Source organism: Pongo pygmaeus, chromosome 9 (genome assembly GCF_028885625.2).
Source record: "Pongo pygmaeus isolate AG05252 chromosome 9, NHGRI_mPonPyg2-v2.0_pri, whole genome shotgun sequence".
NCBI classification, from domain to species: Eukaryota; Metazoa; Chordata; class Mammalia; order Primates; family Hominidae; genus Pongo; species Pongo pygmaeus.
The window spans coordinates 75844072-75865234 of NC_072382.2; the positions used below are offsets into that span (position 1 = coordinate 75844072).

The 21163-nt window shown below is 41.5% G+C and overlaps 1 protein-coding gene and 1 pseudogene across 10 annotated transcripts in view; one reads left to right on the forward strand and one right to left on the reverse strand.

The window, feature by feature from the left end:
- LOC129009068 (large ribosomal subunit protein eL31-like) overlaps positions 1-11731 on the forward strand; it is a 28354-nt pseudogene extending 16623 nt beyond the window's left edge.
- XRRA1 (X-ray radiation resistance associated 1) overlaps positions 1-21163 on the reverse strand; it is a 103158-nt gene that overhangs the window by 62810 nt on the left and 19185 nt on the right. For 9 of the 10 annotated variants that reach the window (XM_054441765.2, XM_063672091.1, XM_054441764.2 and 6 more), the window contains 2 exons: positions 18708-18805; positions 12838-12971 (listed from right to left, as the gene is read on the reverse strand). Coding sequence is in view for 7 of the 10 variants with exons in the window: in XM_054441762.2 (XP_054297737.2) it covers positions 12838-12971; positions 18708-18805 (232 nt within the window). In the remaining 3 variants the exon portion in view is untranslated. The remainder of the gene's footprint in view (positions 1-12837; positions 12972-18707; positions 18806-21163) is intronic. The other variant, XM_063672090.1, reaches the window with a different exon arrangement.

Below are 21163 nucleotides of genomic sequence, written 5' to 3' on the forward strand. Positions count from 1 at the left end.
TTTCCACTGCCAAATCACACCTTTCGCATTCACCTCTACTAGCCCCATGTGGATTAAATGGTGGGGAAATGAAAGGGGGAGCTGATGCCTGAGCTAGAGAGGGCTTAACAAAGGTTGGCAGTGAGTTCAAAAGCTAGGACAGTAATGTATACCTGAAGTCAGGGATATTTCACAGGTGAATTTAGAGAGTGTATATTCTAAATGAATGTATTACTAATTAATTTGTTCATTCACACTCATGAATTTCTTTAACATATATTTACGTGGCCAGGTACTGAGACTACAAATAAAAGAACACATCCCTCCCCTCTAGGTGGAGTAGGTGGACACACAGCCTGCGGTGAGACAAACACTACAAAAGAAGTATGTGGGGAAGGCGCCTATTCGGGAAAGGCAATGTTTAAGCAAAACCATGAGGAATGGAGAGGGAATTGTCATGCTTTTAACCAATGTGAAAAAGAGAGAACAGGGAAAAAAAAAAAATCTCTTCATGGCTGGCTCTGTAACATAATTAGAAGCTATAGGCAGCCATGTTTCCCATCATGGGGTCTAGAAAGACACAGGCAGCCCACCTGTAAAGAAAAACGTGGCAAGTCAGAGAGAGGAGGAGGTGTGAAAGCTGAGAGACAGAACTTCCAGGCTGCTCCACAGTGCTCAGGGTCTACGTTCAGCATGACCCTCAGGCATGGCTGTGAGATTCCCCAACGTTCGTACAATCAATTCCCCCTTGCCTTTTTTTCTGTATCCTAACACTGACAGACTTCTATAGATTATGACAGTTCTGACTGGAAAAAGGGACAGGTCAGATAAACTTTCAGAAAGAGACCTGGCAGCAGTGTGGGGAACAGGCTTGAAGTCCAAAGACCAGAGACACTTAACAGAGAAGGCAGGAAGCTTTTATAGTTCATAATATTTCAAGGTCACGGGTGTGCCCTTTCCTCTTTCTGGAAGGACCAACTTTCGTACATTGAATTTTTAATCTCTATCTGAGAGCTATTACAGAACAGTGCACAGCAGCTGTGTTGATTTATAGTTGATTGGCCAATCTTTATTTTACTCTAGTGAAATATGAAACAGCTAAGAAATAAGCCTTTAAAAAATTCCTCTTAAGCTCCATAATGCAGAAGCTGGCGCTGTCTTGTCTCTTATGACAAGTTACACTACTTTGTCTTTTTAAAGTTCCACCCTAATTATAGCATGGGAAAGTTTCATTTTTTGTCTTTAAAATAGACATCTTAAAATAGAGGGGCAGCCATCAGATGGGTGAGAAGACAGATGTCTAGCTTCAGAGGAAAGCAGCAGGCTTTCCCACCGAGCCCCTCCTGTGGCAGTTTTGGAAGAAAAGCTCTTCAAAGTGGCAAAGTCTGTCAGTAGTGGAGAAGCCGGGGTTTCCAGCTGTTCAGAGTGGTGCTATTTTTATTATCATTTCTCTTGCCAAACAGAATTAATACTACTTAAAATCTGAGAGATTTAATGAAAGTTTTTCAGAAGCTAAGGGTATGTGCAGTGGTTGGATTCAGCAATGGGAATTTGTGTACCATATTAGAAGATGCATGGGAAGGGTGGCCAGGATCCCTGAGCTCTGGCTCCAGTGCTGCTGCTGCTTTGCTTGCTGTGTGACTTCCGGCTAGTGTTCAGCATCTCTGGGCCTAGATCCTCTATCTATATGGTAAAGGGGGATTTCTTTTACTTTACACTGTAAGACTTTGGATTAGGCTAAAAATATTGCTCAAAAGACTGAACCAAGGGCTGCAACAAACAAGATGAAATTTAGCAAGTACTTACATTAGGACAAATGTCAGATCAGCTTCTGTGTTAAGATACAGAATACCAACTGTGCAAACACACAGAATAAGACAGACATGGCTCAACAAACTGTGTGTGTGTAAAAGGGGATTATGATGTGGCTACTAAAAAGCTAGTATCCTTTCAGGTGGCGTTATTTGGAATATAGTGACTAAAAGAAAGGAGGTAACAATTCATCCTCTGCTCTGTGCTGGTCGTGCCTGAGAACGCTGACTTGTATGGTCTGAAGCAGAAAGAGAGTAGGCCTAATGAAAGAGCCAAAGTAGCAGATTCCAGCTCAAAACAAGCAATAGAGTAGTCTACGGATAGAATGGGTCAATATGATTCCCCTAACTCACCCAGAAAAAGAAAATAGCAAGAAATGGAGACACAAATAGTTCAGAATAGATGAGGTATATGATGAATGGAAAAAGTGAAGAGAAAGGAGGATGGAGAGGCAGGCAGAGTCAGGCCATGAAAAGCTTTGAGCGATATTAATGGAGTTTATCTTTAGGACAGTGGGAACCTGCTAAAGGACTTTAAGCAGGGCAGTGATAGAATCACATGTGCATTTCAGAAAGATCACTCTGGCTGACAGATAGGAGGATAGGTTGGGAGGCAAGAAACTGCAGACTGGGACCAAACAGGAGGATAACAGCAATGAGCAGGTTTGAGAAGAATTTAGAAAGTACAATTCACAGCACCTGGTGATTGACGTATGTGTAGAATGAGGGAGGCCAAAATTTGGGCTAATGCTTAGGTTCTAGCCTGGACAACTACACAGTAGATGGGAAGAAGTGCCAGTCAATGAGGCCAGGAAAGGAAAGAAAGGAGGAGAGAGCGAGAAGGAGGGCTTATTGGCATGGGGATGTGTGTGAGGAGTTTGATAAGTAGGCTAAACAGGCTTATAGTTCAGAAGACTTGCGAAGAGAGGAGGCCACCAATAAAGAGTATAAAGATTAAGAAAAATAGTAGGTTAAGGGTGGATGACTGGGGAGCACCAACGTTTAAGAGGTTGGCAGAAAAGGAACCCACAGAGCATACTGAATCTAGATAGATGAGTGGGAAGAAAATAATGACAATGGTATTGGTCTGGAGCCCCACAGCTTTATTTTTATTTTTGTAGAGATAAGGTCTCACTACGTTGCCCAGGCTGGCCTCAAACTCCTGGACTCAAACAATCCTCCTGCCTCAGCCTCCCAAAGTGCTGAGATTACAAGTGTGGGTGACCATGCCTGGCCAACCCACAGCTTTCAAAGCGTGCTGATTTCAACTGCTACTCTGATGCAGGTAGGAATACATTTATTCTCCCCCTCATATATAAGAACATGAAAGTGCAGGGTGGGGGAGACTTGCCTTATTTTATGTAACTAGGCTTTCCATTGAAAACAACTAGAATGATGAATAAAATATAAAAAGAAAAAAGATCCATCATTTTATTTATTTTCTTTTGTAGAGATGGGGTCTTGCTGTGGTTGCCTAGGCTGGACTTGAACTCCTGGCCTAAAACAATCTTCCCACCTTGGCCTCCCAAGTAGCTGGCACTACAGGCACACACCACCATTCCCCGTGGTGGTGGATCCATCATTTTAATATGTATAAGAGATGTGAAGAGAGTAAGGAAGCAGTTTGCCAAATCTAAAAACCCAGAGGGAGAAACTTAACATAGGAAGCCACTCAAGCCTTGAGGGCATATACTAATCCTGTTGAAACTGAACTATGGTTTGACAGTATCATGGGGCTAGAGAATCAAAGCCCAGGGTACCCTGAAGGTGGGGAGTTTAATCAGAGACCCTTTATATGAATTTCGGATCCTAAAGGGATACACCTTCAGGGTGAAATTAACCAAAACTAAACCCATTCTTCTTATCCCATAGCCAGGAGAAAACCATCTTGGAGTGAACAGAGAAGAAGGGGAAGGGCAGACTGGTCCTCTTGCAAAACTGTAGCCCAAATCTGTATCATCAGAGTGGTTCAGAAAACACCCAGTCAGGAATTTAGCTTAAGCTGATTCCATACTGAGTGACTCTAGGTACCAAAATAAATAGAAACATTTATAGTGTTGCAAACTAAATAATGTGGGATCAACTCTTCCCTGAGTAAAAAACTAGAAAACCCAGACAAAATATACATTTAAAAACAATCTGCCTTAAGATACCTGGGAACTAACAAGCTGTGAAGAATTATGGCGCTAAGATTTGAAAAAAGAAGGAAATCCAAAGGGGTTCATGCAACACTTTTCCCCTAGGACTGTCTGCTGACTCCAGAAGTGGCTGAGAGTCTGAGAAGTTGAACAGAGATTCTGACAACCCTGCTGGGCCAGGGGCTGAAAATCGGAATCCAAGGCATGCCACAGAATAGAAGCCTGACTATTCATGCTATAAGTTAGGTCATTAGAAAACCAAACCCTCGGAGGACGTATACACTAGAAATAGTATGGACCTTGCAGAGACTGAAGACTAGCTTCAAATAATTTCAATTTTTATAATTGAATTAAGATGATTTGAAATTATTAGTGATGTAGATCACCAGAAAACCCTTGATCTGGTGGGCAAAAAGTGATTTGAGTTGTGCAAAGAGCGAGCCATGGCCTCTCATTAAGTTCCTGACTATTTACATTTAACTTAAAACTAATTAAGCTTAAATAAAATTGAACATTCAGTTCCTATATCACATTAGCTACATTTCAAGTGCTCAAGAGCTCAATATGCCTAGTAGCTACACTATGAACAACACAGATATAGAACATTTCCAACATTGTAGTAAGTTCTACTGAACAGTGCTAAATTAGGCCTTGTAAGGATTACTAGACAGTGTCTGCAAATTGGTGCTAATCTCTGGGGATATGAAAGGCATGGTGGACCATCACTCAAAAGTGGGGGATCATAAAGGTCAGATGGAAGAATGAAAATTTAGCCAAAGTCTGTTTCACAATGGACCCAGTGGAGTCATAAATCTACCCTGAATGTGTAACTGAAACAGACATACTAAACAACTGGCAGAACACTCACATTTATTTACTGAGCAACAAAGTATAGCCCATTATAGTAGGAAGTGTCCAATTGAAACTCCAGGAACTTTTCTTCCCAATAGTAAACCAAAAACAATACTGAATCCCTGAGGTAATTGCAGAGATTACTGCCATCACTAAAGGTTAAAAAGATGGAAGGATAATGATTCCTATGACATCCCTGTTTAACATCTCTTGTTTATTTAAATTGTGAAGAAGATATCCTTTATTTAGCTTGTACAGAAAACAGGTTTTGAAGAATGATTGTAGATTACTGTAAGCTTAATCAAGAGGTGACTCCAACTTTCAGCTGCTATTCCAGGTGTGGAATCTTTTTACTGGAGCAAATCAACCACGCCCCTGGCACTGTGGATACAGCTAAGGACCTATCAAATGTTTCTTTCTCCTTATCAATTAATAAGAACTACCAAAAGCAGTCTGCTTTCACCTGACAGGGACAACAGTACACCTTTGTCCTCTTCTCTTCGGGCCATATCAACTCCGGGATCTTGGTTATTTTGATATCCTACAGATTATCATGCTGATTGGACCTGGCGAGCAGGAAAAGTTGCAAACACCCTAGATGCCTTAGTAAGATACCTGTGTGTTGCAGGATGGAGTTAAGCCCCCTCCCCCATCAAAATTCAGGGTACTATGATATGGATTAATTTTTTGTTGTTGTCCAGGTATCTGAAGCATGTTGTGATGTACTTCTAATGTGAAAGACATAATCCTGTACCTTGCTTCTTATTTATCTTACACTACTTGTACGAAAAAAATCACAAAGTTTCACTGGCCTTTTTGGATTTTATTTTTATTTATTTTATTTATTTATTTTTTGAGATGGAGTCTCACTCTGTCGCCCGGGGTTGGAGTGCAGTGGTGTGATCTTGGCACACTGAAACCACTGCCTCCCAGGTTCAAGCGATTCTCCTGCTTCAGTCTCCTGAGTAGCTGGGATTACAGGCACCCGCCACCGCATCTGACTAATTTTTGTATTTTTAGTAGAGACAGGGTTTTGCCACATTGGCCAAACTGGTCTCGAACTCCTGACCTCAAGTGATCCACCTGCCTCGGCCTCCCAAAGTGTTGGGATTACAGGTGTGAGCCACCGTGCCCGTCCCCTTTTTAGATTTTAGAAGTGACATATAAAACATTTGGTGCTGTTCTAACTCATTTACTAAGTATCCCACAAGGCTGCTAGTTTTGAGTGAGGCCCAGAGCAAGGCAAGGTTCTACAACAGGTCCCAACTGTAATGCAAGTTGCTCTTCCATTGGGCATATGACTCAGCAGGTCCAAATGGCTTCTAAAGGACTATGGCAAATAGGTGTGCTGTACAGATAGGGTACCATACATCCTGGATTTCAATGATAGCCTGAGTTTTTACCTGTTATCGCCAAATAATTATTAATACTGTCCCTTTTCCCTCTCATATATGTCCTGGTTTGGATGATAAAGTACATGGTCATTCTATGAATACAGCCTTTTCTCGGTACCCATAGCAGATTCATTTTTGAGCAAAGTTATGCCCTATTCTGCAGATAACTTTTTTTTTTTGAAAAACAATTTCTCGCTTACTAGTGCACGTTGGTAGAGGCCAAATACCTGACCACAGGATACTATGTGATCATGCAACCTGAGCCACTCATCATGAACTGAACATACAACAGAACTCCCCCATCAAGTGAAAGCAATATTTGAAATCAGGCTCCAGCAAGTCTGGAAAAGTTGCAGGAATATATGGCTCAGATTCCTATGGTGCATACTCCTGCTGTACCGCTACCTCTCCATCAACCCTTAACTAAGGTCCTGCGGCCATTTAATACAGGAAGAAAAACCTCTAGCTGGGTTTACAAATGACTTAGCATGATATGCTGATACCTTCTCAAAGTCGACTATTACAATATTATAGCCCCACACAGGAGTGACCAAAAACACAGGGGAAGAGAAGTCTTCTAAGTAGGCAGAACTTACAGCAATGTATCTGATTGGCCATTTGCTTGGTCAGAGAGATAGCCAGAAATACAGATCTATACTGATTCATGGGCAGTGGCTGATGGTTTAGCTGAATAGTCAAAGCTTGGAAAAAATATGGGAAAGTTGCTGAAAGTATAGAGAAAAATTATGTGACTTAACCTCTCAGAATGGATAGTGTGAAGATTGTGTCTCATATGACTGTTTCCCCAAGACTATCCCCTGTGGCGGAGACTCTCAGTGGTCAGGAAGATAAGGTAACCCATTCCATGAATGTCAGTTGCCCTCTTTCCCTTGGTGGCAGGGATGAAGGCTACACACTTCCTTTCACCAGAGCAAATCTGGTTACGACCCTTGCTGAGTACTCAACCTGCCAATGGCAGAGGCCACTGCTGAGCCCCTAATACGGCACCATTTCTAGAGGGATTATACAGCTGTCTAGTATCAAGTTGACTTTAAAAAGCAGCAGCAAGTTTTCTTTACTAGATTATAAATGTATTTTTGGATACAGATTTGCCTTCCCTGCCCACAATGTTCTACAAGTGGGAATTAGAAACTGTTGATACAATAATACTAGCTTTTGTAATTGCCCATGTATTTACCTTTAATGAGAGCTTTATTCCTTCTTACAGCTTTGAGTTACTGTCTAGCATCCTTTTATTTCAACCTGCAAAACTCCCTCTAGTATTTACGCAGGGCGGGACTGGTGGTAATGAATTTTTTTTACCTTTTGTTTATCTGGGAATGTCTTAATTTCTTCCATACTTTGGAAGAACACTTCTGCTGGATGTAGGATTCCTGATTGACAGGTTTTTTTTTTCTTTTAGCACTTTAAATATTTAATATATCAGCCCACTGCCTTCTGGCCTTAAAAGTTTCTGACAAGAAGTCTGCTGATAATCTTATTGAAGATTCCTTGTATGTGATGAGTTGCTTCTCTCTCACTGCTTTCAAGATCCTCTCTGTCTTTTAACAGTCTGATTGTAATATGACTCAGTGGAGGTCTCTTTGAGTTCATCCTATCTTGGAGTTCACTAAGCCTCATGTATGTTTATATTCATGTCATTCATCAAACTTGAGAAGTTTTAGGCTATTATTTCTTCAAATAATCTCTCCGTGCTTTCTCTCTTCTCCTTCTGGGACTTTCATAATACATAGGTTGGTTTGCTTGATGGTATCCCAATCCCACAGGTCCCTTAGGCTTTGTTCAAGTCAATCTTTTTTTTTCCTCTTGTTTCTCTGACTTGATACATTTAATTGTTCTATCTTCAAGTTTGCTGATTCTCTCTTCTGACTGCTTGAATCTGCCTTTGAAACTCTCCAGTGAACTTTTCATTTCTTATTCTAATTTTCAGGTTTAAAATTTCTTTTTGGTTTCTTTTTAGGTTGTCTATCTCTTTGTTGATATTTCCATTGTGTTAATATATCATTTTCTTGACTTTATTCATATCTTTCATTAGTTCTTTGAAAACCTTTAAGACAGCTGTTTTAAAGTCTTTATCTAGTAAGTACTCCCTTTCTCAGGGATAGTTTCTGTTAATTTTTTCCTTTGGATGGGCCATATTTTTCTGTTTCTTTGTATGCCTTGTGATTTTTTTGTTGAAAGCTGAATATTTGAATTTGTTAATATGGTAACTCTAGAAATCAGATTCTCCCCTTTACCAGGGTTTGCTGGGTTTTTTTTGTTTCATGTTTGATTATTGCAGGCTGTCTCTCTGTCAAGGATCAGGCTGATAATGTAAATGTAAGTTCTTCTCAGGTCTTTTCTAAGCCTGTGCATTTCTCTGGGTATATGTAGTGACATTCTAATTTCCTCTGTATATGCAGCTGCTTTTGAATGTCCTAGACTTTAATGTCTGGCTCCCAAAAGATGGGGAAAGGAATGGGGATTAAGAAAAGAAATCTTTTAAATTCCCTGGAAGTCTCTTCAGCTGGAGCAGAAAGGGCTTACGACAGTTGTGGATGGGTGTGTGTGCAACAATGGTTGTGTGCCTCTGTGTGCACCTCAATGACCAGAAGTAGCAATCAGTGATCACAGCACAGATCTCTAAAATTTGGAGGACAGGGATCTTTTTGTCCACCCTGGCTCCTGCAAGCTGCATGTGAGTTATCCAGTGAATATATTTTTTATTCTAATTTTCAGGTTTAAAATTTGAACCATGAGATTGGGAGTTAGGGGATGGGTAGCTGCTACCAAGTTAAAGCTGTAATTGACTGAAATTAGTTGCAATTTGTCATCTAAATCTTCCCCTGGAAGACGTAAACTTTTAATAGAGTGTGAAGATTATTTGTGTCCACAGTTTCAAAATTGTTACATCAGACTGATTCTGCCAATGAAATTGTTGTCTAGATGAGGAGACAGATTCTTGGTGCTTCCTACTCCATCATCTTCCCAGAATCCTCTAGTGAAATAGTCTTTGATGATTTATCTGCTACACCAATTAGATACAGTTAGGGAAGTTGGGACCCTAACTTAACAGCATAGGATATCACATAAACCAAAACTGATACTGTTTTTCTCATAACTACAACCTAAGGGCCTAGGAATTAATGGAAATGAAAGTAGCTCCTCTTACAATTATATCTAATAGTCCACTTGCAGAATTTTTGCTTCTCATTCTACAATTTTTGGCACTTCTGATTTACAGGTCTTAGTTCCTAAGGAGGTACTTTTACCAGGAGACACAATCATGGTTCCACTGAACTGGAAGTCGAGATTGCTACCAGCCACTTGCATTTCTCATTTCACTGAACCAACACTCAGACAAAGAGGGGCTCATTCTACTGGCTAGGTGACTGATACTGTTTATAAAAATAAATATAATTGCTGTTACACCTTGAGATTAAAAAAAAAAAAAAGTATCTTTGGGACTAGAGTATTATCCTCCTCTAAGAAGTTCCATGTCTTTTAGTCTTTTAATGAAGACTACAGCAACCCAGTAAAAGCAGGACCTTAAAGGACTCAGACCCTTCAGAAGTGAAGGTTCAGAAGACCACATCAGTTAAAGAACTCCAACCAGCCAAGGTGCTGGAAGAGGACAAAGGAACATTAAATAGGTGATGGAAAAAAGGATTTACAAATATCCACTATGGCCTCCTGACCAGTTAAGAAAAGATCACTGTAGCAACTATGCATATTTTCATGTGCATTTTCTTCCTTCCTTAGTGTGTGTGTGTGCGCACTCGCATGCACACTTAAACTGCTAGTGGTGATTGACTTTACAACTTAGTTTTTAGGATACAAAATATCCATAAATTTTTTTAGAAGAGAAAATAATATCATCCAGCGATGGCTACAGTAACTGATGGAACTGTGTCTCATCCTTCTAGAGGAGATGGTCAAAGTGTCTTTGGTATAAGAGGAAGAGTTCCTTCATGTTAGGTAAACGCATGTTGCAGTTGCTATTGCTGTATGGAAATTAAATATGGAGGGAAGCAGGAGGGTAGATATTGGGGTTCCAAGGGTTGAATGGTGCCAGTTATCTGCCTATTTGCTCTCAGCCTTCACCCCTTCCTTCTGTGTTCTTCTACGTATTGTAGGGGGCTGGAGTGATCTCCTTAACTACACTTCCCAGACTGCCTTTCCAACTGTTGGATACTGCCAGTAGAAGGGATTCATAAGAGACTGAAGGCCAGAGCCAGGGAGAAGCAACTCTCTTGTTTGGCTTCTGATAGCATTTCTGGCAGCAGCAGCAGTGATAGTGCAACAGCAATGGCAGTACTAACCATGGTAACTGCGTTGGCAGAGATTCCAGCCTTGGTTGAGGCATCACATCTTCAGCAGGTCTACAATTACAGTGACACCCTCCCTGAAAGCCCAGCAGTGGATATAGACTTGTTGACTTCAGTTTAGCAGTGTTGCAGCTTCAGATCTCTGGTTATCAACTCTTCTTACTTTTTGTTCTTCCCATACCCCTCTTCTCCACTTAGCTCTTCCATCCCTTCTAACAGCCATGTAACCAATTCCCTCTCTTTATCACTGGTGATATTTTAGGTGGAATAATGGTTCTCTGGGTATGATTTTTAAGAGTGCTTACCTTTTAGAGCTACATACTGGAATATTTATAGATGAAATAATATGAAACATTTATGGCTGTATACATCTGAGATTTTTCTTCAGAATATTCCAGCAGGGGGCGTGATGGGGGCACAGATGAAACAAAGATTGGCCATGACTTGATAATTGTCAGGTGATAATTGTTGGTGATAGGTACCTGGAGTCAATTTTATGATTGACTCTAATTTTATATGTGTTTAAAAACTTTCCATAACAAAATACCAATTACCTCTCCCTGCCAAGAATTAATAAATGAATAAACCAATCAATAAACCAATGAATACCATCTATTTGTGATACCTTGAGTGGGTTTTGTATTTCTGTCTACAGCCCGACTGGCTCATAGAGAAAGCCTACCTAAGAATGAAGCCAGGACCCGACAGAATGGCTCCTGTGAAGAAGGGTGGCAAGAAGAAAAAGGGCCGTTCTGCCATCAATGAGGTGGTGACCCGAGAACACACCATCAACATTCACAAGTCCATCCATGGAGTGGGCTTCAAGAAACGTGCCCCTTGGGCACTCAAAGAGATTCGGAAATTTGCCATGAAGGAGATGGGAACTCTAGATGTGCGCAACTGATACCAGGCTCAACGAGGCTGTCTGGGCCAAAGGAATAAGGAATGTTCCATGCCGAATCCATGTGCTGTTGTCCAGAGAACATAATGAAGATGAAGATTCACCAAATAAGCTCTATACTTTGGTTACCTATGTACCTGTTACCACTTTCAAAAATCTATAGACAGTCATTGTGGATGAGAACTAATCACTGATTGTCAACTATATCAAATAAAGTTATAAAACTGCAAAAAAAAAAAAAAAAGAATGAAGCCAACACCAAGGAAAACAAAGATGTCTTCATGTGTATGACAGAACAAGTAACAGACTAACAGAAGCTGTACACATGCTCAAGAAATAGAGATGCACGCAGAGACCTGACAACATCCTGTGCACCTATATCCAGCCAAAGCATCCAGCAGATTGACCTCATGATTTTTCACATACATGAACCAATAAATTCCCATTTTGTTTAAGCTACTTTGAATTGGACTTCTGTTACTTCCAAACAAAACAACACTAACTAATGAAACCCCTAATAAATGATCACTACTATTATCTCAACCCCCTTGAGCAACTAGCCAACCACAATCATCACTATATAAAATCTAAGTAACTTATTACATATATACACATATATATATAGGCATAAGCCACAATAGAATGTGCTAAGTATTAAATTAACTGTGGAAACACTAAATTAAACTGATCCTTAGAGAAGGGATTAAGAGGCATGGGCTAAGGCAGTCAAAGAAGGCTCCTGGTAGGGAAAGGAGGAAGGTCTGAGCTGGGCCTTAGAAAATGTGCAGAATCTACATGAGAATATAATTTAACGGTCATGAGTATGGTCTCTGGAGTCTGATAGACTTGATTCAAATCCTGGGTCTGTTACCAACTAGCTTTGCAACTTTGGGCAAGTTACTTAAACGTCTGTACTTATTTCCTCATCTAAAAAATGTGGATAATAATAGGAGACCTACCTCACAGAGCTGTTATGAGGATTTAATGAGTTAACATACATAATGCCGAGAACAGTGTCTGGCAGATTGTAAGTACTACATATGTGTTTTTATTACTATTAAGAGGAAGGACCAGCCAGAGGAATGACCTCAGCAAAGGTGCAGAGTGGGAATGTACAAAGGTTATCTAGAGACCAGGGAACAGACTTACTAAGCTGACACGGGGGCTCATGAAGGAGAACTGTCTGGCAAGACAGTTTACAGATGACCAGTCAGAGGCAGGGAAAGTGGCTTGCCAAACACCTGGATCTCTCCTAACAGCACACAGGAAACTGGGGGCGTGTGTCTGAGGCCTTTCTGGGAGCTTCAGTAGGTGGCATTATCCCTGCTTTGAGCACTTACAGCCTATCTTTATGGCACTTCAAGCTGCTATGGGCTATTTCCTTGGATATTTGTACACAAAAACACAGAACGGACTCCAGGAGGCAGAACTTACTGCTCTGCGACGGCCAAATTGGGCGGCAGGGAGGTGAGGCCATTGCCTGTGAGGAGCAGGACACGGAGGTGTGGCAGAATCCCCAAATCACAGATGGCCTCCACAGTCAGGCTGTTGAAGGAAAGGTCCAAGAACTGCCATGCAAAGATGAAAGATGGGGAAGGTAAGCACTCTGTGTGACAACAATGCTCATATATGATGTGGGAGCTACTTTCTAGAGTGCCCCATCGCCCACAGGACAAAACCCTCCTGGATCTCCAGATTAACATTCAAGGTCTACTAGAGTCAGTACCCAACCGGTTTTCTAGCCTTAGTTGCCACTACAAATCTTTGTTTATCCTGTAGTGCTGGGCAAATAGACTCCTCCCCGCTCTTTGCCTCATCCACCTATAAATCTTTGCTTGTGCTTTTTGCTTAAATGGGAATGCCCTTCTTCCATGTATCCTAATCCAAGCCCCCAAAAGACAGCTCAAAAGCTGCCTCCCTGTAAAACCTTCTCAATTCCCCAGACAGATGGAATCTCTACCTCCCCTAACTTTGACTGCTTTATCTAAACTGCTCTCAGGGTACTTATCAAAGTCGGCCAGGTATCTGGCATATGGATATGCCTAGCACAGTGCTTGGCACACAGTGGTGGACTAGATCATAAACTGGTACTTGGAAGACTGTGGGGTCAAGTGCCATGCCACTGTAACACTGTATCCTTGTGTTAGCATAAGACCTGGCACAAAGTAGGTGCACATAAAAAATGAGCTGAATAAACTGGCTTCAGTGGCTCACGCCTGTAATCCCAGCACTTTGGGAGGCAGAGGTGGGCAGATCATGAGGTCAGGAGATTAAGACTATCCTGGCTAACACGGTGAAAACCCGTCTCTACTAAAAATACAAAAAATTAGTCAGGCGTGGTGGCAAGCGCCTGTAGTGCCAGCTACTCAGGAGGCTGAGGCAGGAGAATCGTGTGAACCTGGGAGGCAGAGGTTGCAGTGAGCTGAGATCACACCACTGCACTCCAGCCTGGGCGACACAGCAAGACTCTGTCTCAAAAAAAAAAAAAAAAAGACAAAAGAAATAAACTGGCTTATGAGGACAATAACCCCAAATTGTCACCCTATTGTCAACCACCTTCTAACTGGCCTTCTGGATTCATGACATAGTTGACTGGGGTCAAGGGGCCAAGGGGTCAGTCAGAAAACTGTGTTTCTCTGCAGAGACAAAGACAATCAGGATAAATGACATCTGTCCAATATTTGTTCTCCTTCTCCTAAGCCTCCGTAGACACTATATATACAACTTGGCTCCATTCCATCACCCCTATTTCTTATGTGCTTCCCTGTGCCCCCCTCCTCAACATACATTGAAGTCTATTGAATGGGGTCAGTTTCAGCAACTTATTCAATTGGTACAGGAGCAAGTCTTTGGTCAGCCACATCAGTATTACATAGTCAGACATATACACGCTACAGATTACCCTCAGAGAAGGACTGGGTTTGGTCTGACTCTGCTGTAATAATTGATAGCTCCGCAGACCTGGGTGTAAGTCCTGACTAACCATGTGATATTAGGCAAATTACTTAATCTGGGTTTCCTTATCTGTAAAGTAGAAATAAGTGGTTCTTATGTAAATAAAGCCTTTATCTTGGAGTCTAGTTTATAGTAAATGCTTAATATTGGCTGTCATCATCATCATCATCATTATTTCATTCCTCAACCCTATGCATAAGGCTTACTTTGTACCCGTCCCTGCCCTTTAGGAGCTCCCAGCCTACTCAGCTAAACACGTGTATATGTTCATTATGTAGCAATGCTGCTGGGATAGATGTCTGAAGACAGACCAATCAGGGCACAAAGGAAGTAAATGGTCAGGTCTACCAGGGGATCAGGACAGGCTTCACAGGGTAGGTAACATCTGAGCTGTCCTCAGAGACCAGTAGGTATTCACCAAATTGTTAAGGGCAAAGAGACATTCAGGGCAGTAAGTGGCATGTATAGAAGCCAGGAGGCAGGAGGCAGCCTTGCTTGTTCTGAGAACCATGAATAGTTTGGGTATGACTGAAGTCCCTGGTATAAGAAATGGCTTGATAAGACTAGCCAAGTACTACAGAAGTGCCCAGTTCATGCCACCATCAGCAAATTCCAAGGTTTGAGGGTTCAGACAATGAGGCGATCCCACTTGGCTGGAGCAAACAGAGAAGCCTACAGGAGGAAGACCTGGAAAGGTGCCTGAGATAAGCACAGGGAAAAGTAGGGAACATTCTCCCCTCATACTCATGTGTGAACAGTCAGCCTATGGATTCTATCTACCTCCTTAATATCTCTCATACTTGTTCCCTCCAATCTATTCTATCTACCTCCTTAATATCTCTCATACTTGTTCTCTCTAATCTATTTTTTATACAGAAGCCAGAATGGTTTTTCTAAAATGCATTTCTGACCCTATCACTTAGCTTAAAACCCTTCAATGGAGCCCTATTCTCCTTAAGGCATAAACTCCTCAGCAAAGTTTCCAAGGTTCTCCTCAGTCTCTTTTCTGCTACCCCTCCAGGTTCACATATCGCTACACTCTACTGTGTCTCAGTCTCTATTCCAACCATACTGAGCTGTTTCATTAGGGTTCTAGCTCAGAAGCTGGCCTACTGCTATTTTGTATAACCCATGAGCTAAGAATAATTTTTGCTTTTTTCTTTTTGAGACAGGGTCTCATTCTGTCACCCATTGGTGTGAACATGGCTCACTGAAGCCTCAAGCTGCTGGGCTCAAGTGATCCTCCTGCCTCAGCCTCCTGTGGGGTCCACAGGCACGCACCACCACGCTATTTTTTTTTTTTATTTTTGTAGAGACATGGTCTCATTTTGTTCCCAGGCTGGTCTTGAACTTCTGGGCTCAAGTGATCCTCCCGTCCTGGCCTCCCAAAGTGCTGGGATTACAGGTGTGAGCCACCCTGCCCAGCCAATTTTTACAGTTTTAAATGGTTGAAAAAAAATAAAAAAAAAGAATAAGAGTGTGTTTCATGTACAAATTATGTGAAGTTCAGATTTCAGTGTCACGAAGTTTTAGGCTGGGTGCGGTGGCTCACACCTGTAATCCCAGCTCTTTGGGAGGTTGAGGTGGGCAGATCACTTGAGGCCAGGAGTTCGAGACTAGCCTGGCCAACAAAGTGAAACTCGTCTCTACCAAAAATACAAAAATTAGCTGGGTGTGGTGGTGTATACTTGTAGTCCCACCTACTTCGGAGGCTGAGGCGTGAGAATCGCTTAAACCCAAGAGGAGGATGTTGCAGTAAGCCGAGATTGTGCCACTTACTCCTGCCTGGGTGACAGAATGACACTGTCTCAAAAAATAAATTAATTAAAATAAATAAATAAAGTTTTATTGGAACACAGCCATGCTAATTTCTCATTTGTTTATATATTGTCTATGGCTGTTTTCCATTATACAACAGCAGAGCTGACTAGTTATGATTAGTTATGACCATATGAACCACAAAGCCTAAAATATTAGGCCTGCTGTGCAGAAAAGGTTTGCTGACCTCATTCTAGCTGCTTTGGCTATTTAATGTAGGATCTGAATTTGCTTTCTATAGAATTAAGGGCAATTTAAAGAAATGAATAGCCTTAGAATCAGAGGCCACAGAATTTCAGAGCTGACCCAGAATTTACAGAGGGGAAATGTTGTCCCAGAGAGGGTACGTTGTTTGGCCAGGTAGGCATGGCAAAGTACTGGCAAAACAAAGACAAAAGGTCTTCTGACTGCCAGGGCAGGGCTCCAGCTGAACCTTCTTCAGATCTGTAATCCGAGAATCAAACCATGGCAAAGTTAAGTTTTTCTAAATTGACTCCTGAAGAATTATTCTACTCTGGGCTTTTCCTCCTGGGGCAGCCTTTTTGGCAAACAAGAACAGAAGATTCCTAACCTGGCTACCACATCTGCTGAGTCACATCAAGTTTTATTATACATCAAAATATTCATTACTGTGAGCTGCAAATTCAGGATATTTGACAGGTTTATCCTTCTTCTAGGGAGCCCTTGCAAATTACAGACAGATGAAAACAGATGACTGGGCAAGAGATTTCCTGTTTTCATTTATATTCTGCATCTTAACTTTGGTCTGCTCTCTTACGTAAATACCCTTTCGTAAGGGTAGGTCTGCTCGATAAATCATCTTTATCAGATGCGATCACACTATAAAGTAAGGCCTCCAAAAAAGTCACTCATGATCAATCACTAGATCAAAGCTAGTCAGTTGTGGGGTCAGAGCATATAGTCATGTCTCCTCCCTTCAGCCCATTGGCACTTGAAACAGGGGTTTGAAATGGTAGGGGAAGAAGACAAGATGCATGGTACAATGCACAACACAGGAGCTCAATGACTACTCTCTGAAAAAGTAAAAGAACAAATAAATGGAAGTTCTTAAGAAGCTCCCAGGCTCAAAGGTCAGGGACATGGCTCCCTGTATCTCTAGACCATCTGAAACCTGTTTCCTGCTGTCTATTCCAAAATCTACTATTAAATATTTATAAACACAGAAAAAAATGCATCAGTTGTTGTAAACTTACTTTCTCTCTATTTTATTCAACTTTCAAGAGCTTTGCTTCCTAGACAAGTGTGAGGACTACTTTTGTCCCAAATCATAGAAAATTACTGTTATCTTCAATATGACTTGAGACCATGGAGAGAAGGTTCCATTACAGTCAGCAGAATATGCTTTAAAAATGCAAAGATATATAATCCAATTTAGGAAGGTGGCTATCCCAAGAGGTTAAAACCTTTTAAAGCTTTGGCATATGAAGGCCATCAACTCTGAAAAACTCACTCTTGTAGAAGGTCCCCCTCACTGACAAGACCAGGTTAAGTGAGGCTTTTGTGAAGAATGGCTGACCCTTGATGTTTGCAGATGAAATCACTTAAGTTAACAGCTTTTTGGGGTCAACCTCAAGGTTCATGACACGCAGACATTTTACTGAGATTTGACTCTGAAACACTTCTACTCCAGGATGTGGAGAAGAGTCTATTACTCAGTGAGTGAGCGTGGTCAGATGCCCAGCCCCACACATGGCTCCACCTCTGTTGTCCTTTACTCTCCACATGTGCCGTGACTCTCAGGTAGTGACAAAAGCTTTTTTCCTTTGTAAAAAGTGGCCCACAAATCTTCATGAAAGCTGAATAAGTAATCAACTTGAACTATGAGGACAAGTGCAGAAAATGCATGACTATGGGAAAATTTAGGAGAAAACCAAGAATGCAAACAAAATTTTCTGTATTTTCTAATTTGGGGTTTGAAGAACAGCTGTGAATGTACAAATGTTCAAGACTCTGCTGCTGATCCCATAGGATCCCTATTCATACTCATCTCCGAGGTTATGGACTAGGCCTACAGCCTGCTCTATCCCAGCCACCGAGACTGATTCAGCTCACTTAGACCAGGATGAGTCTCTGGAATCAGTCTATAATGTTTCTAGTTGAGGTGATCCAATCTGCTTCACCTAGCTCTTAAGCTCCATGGCTCCTCAATCCCCACTAGATCCAGATCCCCCTCAAAACTCTCCCTCCTTCAATACTCTGTTTTAAAACTCACTTTTCTGCACAGACTCCCTTGGACATGACCTTTGGCATTTATTTTCCAGGACCATGCACCATGGTTAAGTCTTTGGTATCAACTATTTGCTGACACTTCTACCATTACCACCACCTCCATCACTATAACTACCCTTACAACCCTCACCCCCACCCTCCCTGGAGGCCAGCAATGAAGCAAGGGCCTGGCTGTACAGGCCCAGCAAGCCCCTTCCCAACAGTTATAATCAGTGAAGCTCTATGCTCATTCCTTACAGGGGAACTTGGTGGGCACCAAAAACTTCCTATCTCCAACTTACTTCTAATAACTTAAAGTCTCCATATTTCACGTAGATAGTTTTGATGCCATTAAATGCGAGATCCAGTTCCTTTAGGGCTGGAAACGTGTGAAATGCCTCTACATGGGGAAGAGAAAGAGAAAGTCTGCAGCTTGTAAAGGACTTAAGAGAAAGATATTAATAATTACCATTTACTGTGTCCCTACTGGGTTAGGTCAGGCACTGTGTAAGGTACTTCACATACATGGCCTCTAAATCTCTAACAACCCAGAAAAACAGGGATTGCTACTTCCATCCTATGGCTGACTAAGGCTCAGCCAAGCTAAGTGATTTGCCAGAATGGAATTGCTGGTAAGTGAAAGAGCCAAGAACTGAATCTAAGTCTGCTCAACAGCAAAGCCCATTTTAAAAATTATCTTTATTAATCCTGATTACAAAAATTAAAACACAACTAAGAAAAACAGTCAAACATCACAGAAAAATAAAAAGTTCTGTTTAATCCCAACATCCAGAGACAAGTATTAAAAGTTCCATATATAGCACTCAACTTTTTCTCATGTATATATCAAAATACACACATACCTCTTTTAACAAAAATAGAGTCATACTGTACACACTGTACTGACTTGCTTTTTCCCTTAACAATATAACTTAAAAGATTATTCCATGTCAAAACATAAAGATATGCCTAATGTCTTCTGATGTTCTACAGTATAGATATATCCTAGTTTACTAATCCATTTCCCTATTGGTAGCCTTTAGGCTATATGAATAAAAGGTAAGAAACTATATGAATAAAAGTTTCTCTCTTTGAATGAGAACTGAACTTTTTCTAGCCTTGTTCCTCTGGTAACCTGAAACCAATGGTATAGTAACTGCATTTCCAGGCAGTATCACTTGTGGTAAAAATCACCCTAGATTGGTAAATTACATCTGGGCTAGGAGAAACTAAATGAATGATAAACACCTGAAGGGGGCACCATAATTTTGGGCTTCCCTGTGTGTAGTGATTCCTATAATTCGATATATCCTTTGCGGAAACTCTAGGAGCTATGCCTATAAGTGTTACAACGTATATTGGCTCCTGTGAGGAAGGAGATTTCTAAGCCAGGGTGGCTTTTGCATCCACCCAATGACAGTCTCACTGTCTTGCACCTGAGCTGACACTGGGGGCCGGATGGAGGGGCACAAAGAATGCCTCATGGATGCCTTTGGGAACTCCATTGAAGAGAAACTCCTGATGCTGTTGTACTGGCATTCTGTGTGGAATTACTTAGAGCCTTCTAAGTGAACCTGATGTTAAATATGGCCCATGGTAGTCTTGTAAGTCAGAATGTTCAGTAGAACCTAATAAAGGCTGCTTTGTGAATATTTCCGGATGTTTCCAATGAACAGCCTTGTACGAGTGTGTTTCTATAGAATAATTTCCTGGAAGTAAAGCTACTAGATTAAAGGCAATGACTACTTTAAATTTTAAGAAACATTACCAAATTACCTCCAAGATGTTACACCAATGACTACACTTCCACAGTTCAATGCAAGAGTATCCATTTCCCTACCAATGCTGGCTGTCATCAGCCCTTTTCACTTCTGCCAATATTTGACAGGCAGAAAACAGTATCTTGATCCACTGTAATTATTAGTGAGGTTGAACACCTTTTCATACATCTATTGGCCTTTGTATTTCCAACCCAAGCTCCTGACAGACCACCCTGTCTCCTAAAGGGCAGGGACTTCATCATATGCTTCTTTGAAAACAATCTTCAAACTCAATGCAACAAAACTGAACTTATCCTATTTCCCTCTGACTTGCATTTTCTCTGATGTGCCCTGTCTCAATGAAATGCCCCTTGATTCCTCCCTCTGCCTACATCCCTATCAGTCTATCAGCTACCAAGTCCTGTGGTTTCTACTCCTCCTAAATCCCTCTCTGTCTCTCTCTCTCTCTCAATCCTCTGCACCCTTCTTGTCACAATCCTGGCTCAGGCCTCATCTCCCCTCCCCTAAAAACCTGAAATAATCTCCCAGGTTTCCTGGCCTCCATCTTCTTCTTCTCTTATAATCCACTGTCCTCACAGCTGCCACTGAGCTTCTCTATTTAAAAACCCTTCCAAGGCTCTCTTTTGCCTGCAGCACTAAGTCCAGTTCCCTCCTGGTCCTTGATAATCCAGTCGCTGCCAATCTGTCTAGTTTCAATTGTCCCCCACATGCTTCCCTTGCAAACATACAAAACCTTTTCAGTCTTCCTGATCAGGCACTGCCATTCCACATCTGCTCCAGCAGCCGGAAATGCCTTCTTACCTTCTAGTTCCTGAATCACTCCTATTCATTTTTCTGGTCTCAGCTTAGGTGCTCCTCTTCTCAGAAGTTCCTCCTGACACTCTGGCCTGGCTTGAAGTCCCACATATATGCTTGCATAATATTTCCTGATTCTCTCTTTCACTGCTCTCCCCTCATCCTGCTCTATCTGTATCTGA